Source organism: Cherax quadricarinatus, chromosome 59 (assembly GCF_038502225.1).
Source record: "Cherax quadricarinatus isolate ZL_2023a chromosome 59, ASM3850222v1, whole genome shotgun sequence".
Classification (NCBI taxonomy): Eukaryota; Metazoa; Arthropoda; class Malacostraca; order Decapoda; family Parastacidae; genus Cherax; species Cherax quadricarinatus.
The window spans coordinates 8,584,722-8,594,216 of NC_091350.1; the positions used below are offsets into that span (position 1 = coordinate 8,584,722).

A 9,495-nucleotide genomic window follows, 5' to 3' on the forward strand; every position below is an offset into this window, starting at 1 on the left:
AGAACCTTTACTGCATATATGTTCTATCAAGCACCTGAACTACTAGGAACGCTTGGAAGCACTTGATTTGTACTCGTTGGAACGCAGGAGAGATATATCATAATCTACACTTGGAAAATCCTAGAAGGAATAGTCCCGAATCTATACACAGAAATCACTCCCTACGAAAGTAAAGGACTGGGCAGGCGATGCAAAATACCCCCAATTAAAAGTAGGGGCGCCAATGGTACACTTAGAGAAAACACCGTAAGTGTCCGGGGCCCAAGACTGTTCAACAGCCTCCCACCAAGCATAAGGGGAATTACCAATAGGCCCCTGGCTGCCTTCAAGAGGAAGCTGGACAGATACCTAAAGTCAGTGCCGGATCAGCCGGGCTGTGGTTCGTACGTTGGACTACGTGCGGCCAGCAGTAACAGCCTGGTTGATCAGGCCCTGATCCACTGGGAGGCCTGGTCGTGGACCGGGCCGCGAGGGCGTTGATCCCCGGAATAACCTTCAGGTAGACTCCAGGTAGCACCCTTGGCTTGCAAGAGAACACAGGGTCGAATACAACACAAAGCGTCACGTGACGTATGGGCAAGTCTCATAAAACCCTGGAGATAAATGGTGTCAAATACCGACAAGATGGATAAAGACAAATGCAGTATACAGTTTCCTTTATTGACAATAAAGGATCACATTTGTCTTTATCCATCTCATAACACCTGCTAACTAATATTTTTTAGTTTGTTGGATGTCGTGGATGACATCCTGTGGTCCCTTAATCTTGTCCCCCAGGATGGGACCACCACTAGTCGACTAATACCCAGGTACTTGCTGCTAGGTGAATATGGACAGCAGGTGTAAGGAAACGTGCTCAACGTTTCCATGTCCGCCTTATACACGGACACTCGTGTATAAGGCGTTGCCAACCGAGCCTGTGTTCTTAGGTCTTATTGTTACATTTCTTTTCCAGTTTAGGAGGCCTGCCAAAGCATACCCCGGCCGGGATTGAACCCGCGGTCATAGAGTCTCAAAACTCCAGCCCGTCGCGTTAGCCACTAGACCAGCTAGCCACAATAAGATTCGTCCAACTAGGTATATTTCTACACCATAGGAAGGTTAGCACAGGCACCACTGTGTAGAAATGGTAATGATGGTAATGGTGTAGAAATATACCTAGTTGGACGAATCTTATTGTGGCTAGCTGGTCTAGTGGCTAACGCGACGGGCTGGAGTTTTGAGACTATGACCGCGGGTTCAATCCCGGCCGGGGTATGGTTTGTTTGCAATCGTGTCATTACGATTTCGTGAGTTAGGAGGCCTGGTCTGAGACTTAACAACTTGAATTATTAGCCTCTTGCCGCAAGGATTATCTATCTTTCTTTACCCGCCATATTTACCGAGAGTAACCTACTTTGTATGTTACTCTCGGTAAATGTCGCCTGAATATTTTCCCCTTCGCTTTATGTGAAACTAAAATATAATTTTTGGATTTATTCAGTAAATTATGTTGTATTATGCATTTATTTCAAAGTTTGGCTGCTTAGCTATTGTACTAAATAGATAATTGACATTAAAAAAGTGAATAACTTTAGTTAACTATTTTACTTCGCGTGATCCTAATGATCTACTGACCAATATGTGGAACTAATGTCTCGCTCTGGTTAAAGCAAAAACGAAAGTGAGATGGGTAGTGGTGGGCACAAGAGGGAGACACGAAGGGGATACTAATTATTGTGATTAATAGCGACATTAAACAGCAGATGCGGCTCACCTCTTTTATGCCACACTGTATAACACAGGCGACATTGTCAAGGTATCGCAGCCTGACACAAATTGGGATTCTGCTGTTAATTCTCGACCAACATTACGATTCTTTGTCATTTTGTCAGTGGTGCAGTAACATTGCGTGGAGCAACATGCCACCGTTGGCCTTTCCAGCGCACTTTGCAGAGCTAGCTTTTGTTGTCTAATAAAGGCATGTTCTGCTAAGTCTTTGTATTATTCTACTTGTCGGCATTTTGCCTTTCCATCAGCTCAAATTTGTCCAGTAATCTGTGGAATTATATTTGAGATAATGGCAGTTTTTTTCTGGCTCCGGACTGTTTGATAGTGAACCTTTTCTAGAAAACTCTCAGTTCCCACTTCATTATTTCAACTACAAGAGCATATCCCTGTATATTTGCCCTAGATTCAAGCTATTACCAACACCTAGTTTGATTTGTAAGTTTAAAGCCTATCGACTGCATGATACTTGATCCCTGAAATAGGTAGTAAACTGTGCATTGCACACTAAGATACATATCTCTTTGTGTATATTACAGATGCATACCTCTCGGTATACATGCCAAGAGATACATACCTCCTGGTGTATATACATAATGTATACCTACTGGTATATATATGTCATGCCAAATAGGTAAAACTTGCGATTCTGGCTTAAATAGCAATGCTCTTCTTGTCGAATATGGCAAGCGAAAATTTATGTATGCAATAATTTCGCAAAAATCATTCTGAAAATAACGAAAAAAAATACTTCATTGTGTCTGTTCATTATTAAATTATTGTAAACTTGTCTAAAATATATTTAGTTGGATTAGGCTAAATTAAATTGCGCTTGTTATAATAAGATTAGGTAAATTTTCTAAGGCTCTTTTGGTATAAAATTTCTAGGTGTATATAACCTGGATAACAAACGTTTGACCAACATTTCCTTACACAGAGCTTCATAACTTCCCCTTCTCCCGATACCCATACTAAGAACAACGCCTCATCAGTAACCAAATATTCCTCTCACAAACTATTTTACAGTTCAACTTACAGACCAAGACTGGTTATCCTACCTCAGCTCATTTCAATGCCCAACTCCACCTAAGGTACACTATCACCCCCTGAATGCCACCCACAGCAATCGGCTAGCATATAGGTATCTATTTACTCCTAGGTAAACGGGCATCAGATATACGGAGATTTGCCCATACATCTCGCCCAACTTGGAAATCGAACGCCGGTCCTTTTATTTGCGAACCGAACTACAGGTTACTTCACAAACGAAAACCCAACTACCCACCTGAAAACAAAAACAAGATTACATAGGAAAGCCTAAGATCCCACCACTCTCAGTAGTAAACAAACAATTATGGTAGCTTTCGTTAACACCACATAAAAGAGGGTAGCTGTACACTGTGGGAGTTGTTAAAAAAATTGTTGGAACCAGTGTTAGGAAGCGGGTCACGATACAGCAAAGGAAGCCGCCTGCATAATTACTGCATTCTGTATGTCGCACCTCAAAACATGGCCCGACAGAACATATTCTACACCATTTAAGCATCAAGGAAGAAAATGCCTTGCATCCTTTCTAATCAGCTCTTCCAACACCATTTTCCAAAAATCCAGGAAACTTCCAAGTAACGTTAACTTTTAGAACATCACCTTAGCAGACATCGTGGAATATGACAAATGGGCCAGTCATCTGCACCTCACTTTCTTGAGTTTTTCTCTTGTATATAAACTCTAGTGGTCTGTAAAAGCTTGTAAGCCAAGCGAAATGTTGCCATTTTTAAAGTTTTCATACTGCACTAACTTTTTTTTTTCCCCCAATTTGTCCGTATCCACAAACTATTCTAGTTGCAGACTGCCACCTGCTGAAGCAACTTGTCAAACACTTATCTCCAAGATTTTTCTCCAAAATATGTGCTATATTGGCAACATCTGCTGGCACCAAGATGAAGTCTCTCATAACCAGGATGTTAAAAATAACTTTCTCTGTACCTATGTTAAACAAAACTTTTTCAGTAGTCACGTTAATAATAATTTCATTTGTACTTGTGATAATACAAATTTGTGTCATATGTACTTTCACTTTGTTAACATGACTTTATGTACTGTATGCTTATGTTAATAATTTTCCATTAGTTTCTGTCAACTCCGCTTCTATGTTTCTTATGCACAGTAGTTTCATCTAACATTTATAATGTAAATGTGTGTGCCAAAGCAAGTAATACAAATGCAGACATCATGAACTACCTCTCGTTTACGTGCCAAAGTAAGTAATAATAATGTAAACTGATTTACCTCTCTTGAGCTGACATTATAATTTACCTCCCTTGCTGACAGACCAAAGCGCTTTAAACCTATTAAAATCTTGCGGATGCTAGAGTCTATTCTTGCGGTCAAATCTTCAGTCTTCATTCACTGACATTTATTTACATATGTATTTTTTTTTAGTATAAAAATCATTCATGCAAGAGCAACAAAACTGACTAGGGAAGACCTTCGTTGCAACAGCAATGCAACCTAAACCTCACTACAACAGCAATGAGGCTGAATGAAACAGGTTTCATTCAAATCCAGGGCACCCACCTTGAAGGGAGTGAAACAGTACCTCACAGGTCACTCCAACAACGCACCACAAATATTACAATGTCCAGTAGGTATTCCCGCGTGAAACCTGAGTCTAGCACAGTTGATTATAGTTGATAACCAACTTCCCACCGCAGGTCTAACACAACAGTTTTCAATTAGACGAGTTTCGGTCGCTGCGCTATCAGAGAAAGGAATAGTATAGTTTACCTGAAGAGGGTTTCTGGGGTCAACGCCCCCGCGGCCCGGTCTGAGACCAGGCCTCATGGTGGATCAGGGTCTGATCAAGCAGGCTGTTACTGCTGGCCGCACGCAAGCTGACGTATGAACCACAGCCCGGTTGGTCAGGTACTGACTTTAGGTGCCTGTCCAGTGCCTTCTTGAAGACAGCCAGGGGTCTATTGGTAATCCCTTATGTATGCTGGGAGGCAACTGAACAGTCTTGGGCTCCGGACACTTATTGTGTTGTCTCTCAGTGTACTCGTGGCGCCCCTGCTTTTCATCGGGGGAATGTTGCATCTCCCGCTAAGTCTTTTGCTTTCATAGGGAGTGATTTTCTGTGTGCAGGTTTGGTACCAATCCCTCCAGGACCTTCCAAGTGTGCGTCATTAAGTCTCAAATACAATTAAATATCAATGCTGAAGATTTGAAGTCAATGAGAATTCTTCACAAATTATTGCACGGAAGCTAATATCCCAGTATCTCCAATAAAAACGGCACCTACACAGCCCAAAACCAATTAGAATCTTCAAAGAAAAACCAGCTTTGAAAGTTTAACGCCAGTCAGAGGAGGCATGTGTAGTTAACGCAAAGACCACTATAAAATTACACCAGTTCAGAAACCCTATTATCAAGTTATCGGTGCTGAAGGTTTGAAGCCGACTGGATGAAGCATTAACAAGTTAAGAGCAAGAAAACTAGCATTTAAATTTTCAAAATTTCTTCAATAGTTAGCAATTTGGAACCTACACAACCCAAAATCAATTCATAACTTTCTCTAAGATAAACCAGTGTTTAAGGGTTGAAGCAATCATACCAGGCATTCCCCAGTTAATGAACCGAAGCCAATTTGCATAAAATTAGCAAATTAAAATTCGTACAACCCAAAATCAATATGAAGGTTCTTTTGAAGACAAACCAGAGCCAAAAGTTTAATGACAAAAAGATATATTCTCCAGTTATCACATAAAATCCAACATCTGTGATATACAAATTTGCTTCGAGTTTTTTTTTCTGCTGCCGGTGCCCGGCCCTAGGTCAAGCTTGTCTGGTTCTTGCCTGGTCAACCAGGCTGTTGCTACTGGCAGTCTGCTGGTCCACATATCCATCACAGCCTGGCTATCTGGCACTTGGTGGAGAAACAATTCCAAATTTTTCTGTTACCGAAATGGCAACTCGGCACCTACACAGCCTAAAACTAAAAGATATCATCCTTTTCATGAGATGCACCAGCCATTAAAGATTGAACCTGTTAAGAAGAGGCTTATACTCAAGTTATTTCAAGCAAAAATCCAGTTTTGATAGTTTAAAGGCGATCAGAAGAGGCTTTTTCAAGTTATCCTACAGAAACCAAATTCTGAAATAATCTATTTAAAATTGCCCGAGTTTAAAATTAAAGTCGATAGGATGAGGCAGTCTCTCCCTCAGTATGAGTGCAATTTGCTGAGAGGAAGCTTCTCAAGTTATAAAGGAAAACTTTGAAGGAAGAGGAAACAATTCGGATAACCACTTGGTTACCCCTCTGGGATACCCAGTTCTGATTACACCTGGAGATGCAAATGTGCAAGAGCTAACAGGAATTAATAAGTAGGTTTATTTAGGCACAAGTACACATAGCTACAATTATCATGCATAATGTAAATTACCTAGGATATTGTTAACAAGTATAAAAGCAGCTTTTACTTGGACAACGTTTTGCTGTGTAGAGCTTTATTTAGTCATGAACGTCCCGCATGAAATGCCTCAATAAATGCTTACTTGGCAACTCTTCATCTTTGTCTTCCTCCAGACGGACATCTTCTCACCAGGGTAAACAATAAACTGGCAAAAATAGGTTGTAGGAAAGGCTGCGAGCATCTATAAAGCTGTAAAAGATTCACATAGGCTGTAAATGCTTGAAGAGGCTATAAAAGAAGGTATGCGGGACATGTTTTCTAAAGTACGTATGCTGGATTTAATTTCTAATACAATGATGCTGGGCCTGGTTTCTAATATATGTATATTGCACTTGGTCTTTAATACACGGATGCTGGACATGGTTTCTATATGGCTGCTGGGCTTGGTTTCTATATGGCTGCTGGGCTTGGTTTCTACATGGCTGCTGCACTTGGTTTCTATATGGCTGCTGCGCTTGGTTTCTATATGGCTGCTGGGCTTGGTTTCTACATGGCTGCTACGCTTGGTTTCTATATGGCTGCTGGGCTTGGTTTCTATATGGCTGCTGGGCTTGGTTTCTATATGGCTGCTGCGCTTGGTTTCTATATGGCTGCTGCGCTTGGTTTCTACATGGCTGCTGCGCTTGGTTTCTACATGGCTGCTGGACTTGGTTTCTACATGGCTGCCGGACTTGGTTTCTATATGGCTGCCGGACTTGGTTTCTATATGGCTGCCGGACTTGGTTTCTATATGGCTGCTGGACTTGGTTTCTATATGGCTGCTGGACTTGGTCTCTATATGGCTGCCGGACTTGGTCTCTATATGGCTGCTGGACTTGGCTTCTATATGGCTGCCGGATTTAATTTCTATATGGCCGCTGGGCTTGGTTTCTATATGGCTGCTGGACTTGGTTTCTATATGGCTGCTGGGCTTGATTTCTATATGGCTGCCGGACTTGGTTTCTATATGGCTGCTGGGCTTGGTTTCTATATGGCTGCCGGACTTGGTTTCTATATGGCTGCTGGGCTTGGTTTCTATATGGCTGCCGGACTTGGTTTCTATATGGCTGCTGGACTTGGTCTCTATATGGCTACCGGACTTGGTCTCTATATGGCTGCTGGACTTAGTTTCTATATGGCTGCTGGACTTGGTCTCTATATGGCTGCTGAGCTTGGTTTCTATATGGCTGCTGGGCTTGGTTTCTATATGGCTGCCGGACTTGGTTTCTATATGGCTGCTGGACTTGGTCTCTATATGGCTGCTGGACTTGGTCTCTATATGGCTGCTGGACTTGGTCTCTATATGGCTGCTGGACTTAGTTTAGAAACTAAGTCATCAGGATAACCGGACATAATTCAGGATAACCGGATGGACAAGATAACCGGATATAGCCGCTGACTTTTGTATATCAAGAAATATTTCCGCGTTATTAAATACCGTTGTCGCCTACGTTACACGCAGTCATTATATCTAATTCTCCTCAATCACAGACATAACAGTACCATATTAGAAAAACCAGCCGACCTTCCCTTGGGCTGAGATCAGGATGCTATTCGGTCTGCAATTATTTAATTCTAATCAGGGAAGTGCTAAACCCATAGGGTATAGCCCTTTTGAAGTGTTACAAATACGGTTATGAGTTGTGGATATATGAGAGTAATGACATGAGGCAGGTAGAGGTGAAGCCACTCTCGGAAACCAAGTCTTCGCTGGGAAAGACTTAGCAAGCAATCTACTTACCTCCATAACCAGCTCGAAGGGGTATTTGTAAACCCTCACGGGGGACTGGTAGCTCTGCACCATTTTGACAGTCCAAACAAATTGTAAAAATTCTAATATCGTAAAAACGGAGCACTGGCGGTGGGAGGGAGTATCAGGAGAACACACGGCACATATCCCCTCGCTAAGGTCTGTTCATTCACTGAGTCAATGTTGGTAGTCGAGCCTCAGCTTCAGCTCTGCCTCACAACACAACATAGAACCCTCTTCATTACACCACTAACTATCCTCCAACGCGCCTCAATACGTATTTCATTGCACTCTTTTAAAGCGCTTTATGCGTACTTTTCACGCCAAGTTATTTATATTTACCTATTTTATTTCTCCAATATTAAAAAAGTAAGTGTCCGTGTTAAGAAGACTAGTGTCAAGGGTAGAGATGTGCGCAGCTTCACGGCGCAGCAGACGACGCATCACAATGTTCGTTCGAAAGTGTTCTCCTCCTTTATATAATACAATCCCTTGCTATTTGTACACGTGCTTTTAATTATATAATTTAGTGTATATGAAAGTTGTCATGTTTTAGCAATCGATAAATATGAAAGTTGGAAGCTTTGTCTGACCAGTATCATTACTGTTAATTTCAAGGACCCCAATGGAAATAAGTCACTTCGACTTTTTTTTTTGTTTGGGGGGGGGGAGGGGGGGTTATCCTAGGTGATTTATGTTACTATGAATGATAATTGCACTTAGTGTGCCTGTACCTAAATGAACTTACTAAGCCTATATCTAGATTTTACAATGTAAGTTTTTATTTTCGTCTCGTATACTTTAAACTTTCACACTGTGATATATAGCTTTAGTAAGTTTATTCAGTTATACACAAATACAGTTACATAGATCATCATACAGAGCAGCATAGACATATATACATAGACATATATACATAGACATATATACAAGCCGTCACATCCTCTGCCTTTAGGGATGCTAACAAAATAAATCAACACAAAAAATAATATACAGTTTTACATCAGAAACAAATTATGAATCTTTTAACAATGCAAGAAATCATTATTCTCCCTGCAACCTCAGTCACTAGATATTCTGTGGCTGTAGTTCTTCAATTAACCTTGACATGATCAGGTAACCCAAGCCAGTCTTTCATCTCTGTATACTAATAGGTGTTTGAGGCCTATCCACCGTCTGTGGGTACTGAAAAATTGCGTTAAGATAAAATTTCGTTCGGATTTTTAACCCCGGAGGGTTAGCTACCCAGGTAACCCAAGAAAGTCAGTGCGTCATTGAGGACTGTCTAACTTATTTCCATTGGGGGCCTCAATCATGTTCCCCAGGATGCGACCCACACCAGTCGACTAACACCCAGGTACCTATTTGCTGCTAGGTGAACAGGACAACAGGTGTAAGGAAACGTGTCGGAATGCTTCCACCCGCCGGGAATCGAACCTGGGCCCTCCCTCCGTGCGTGAAACGGGAGCTTTAGCCACCAGGCCACCGGGCTACCTTCCTTCAGTACCATACTGGCTTTGGTTCCCA

General features: G+C 41.7%; 1 protein-coding gene across 6 annotated transcripts in view; it reads right to left on the reverse strand.

The window, feature by feature from the left end:
• Positions 1-8,173, reverse strand: part of retm (real-time) — a 287,480-nt gene extending 279,307 nt beyond the window's left edge. For 2 of the 6 annotated variants that reach the window (XM_053791154.2, XM_053791153.2), the window contains exon 1: positions 7,960-8,170. In XM_053791154.2, coding sequence (XP_053647129.2) covers positions 7,960-8,022 — 63 coding nt within the window. In that variant the 5' untranslated portion in view covers positions 8,023-8,170. Of the gene's footprint in view, positions 1-7,959 lie in introns of all 6 variants that reach the window. The other 4 variants (XM_053791151.2, XM_053791152.2, XM_053791155.2 and 1 more) reach the window with 4 other exon arrangements.
• Positions 8,174-9,495: the final 1,322 nt, after the last annotated feature.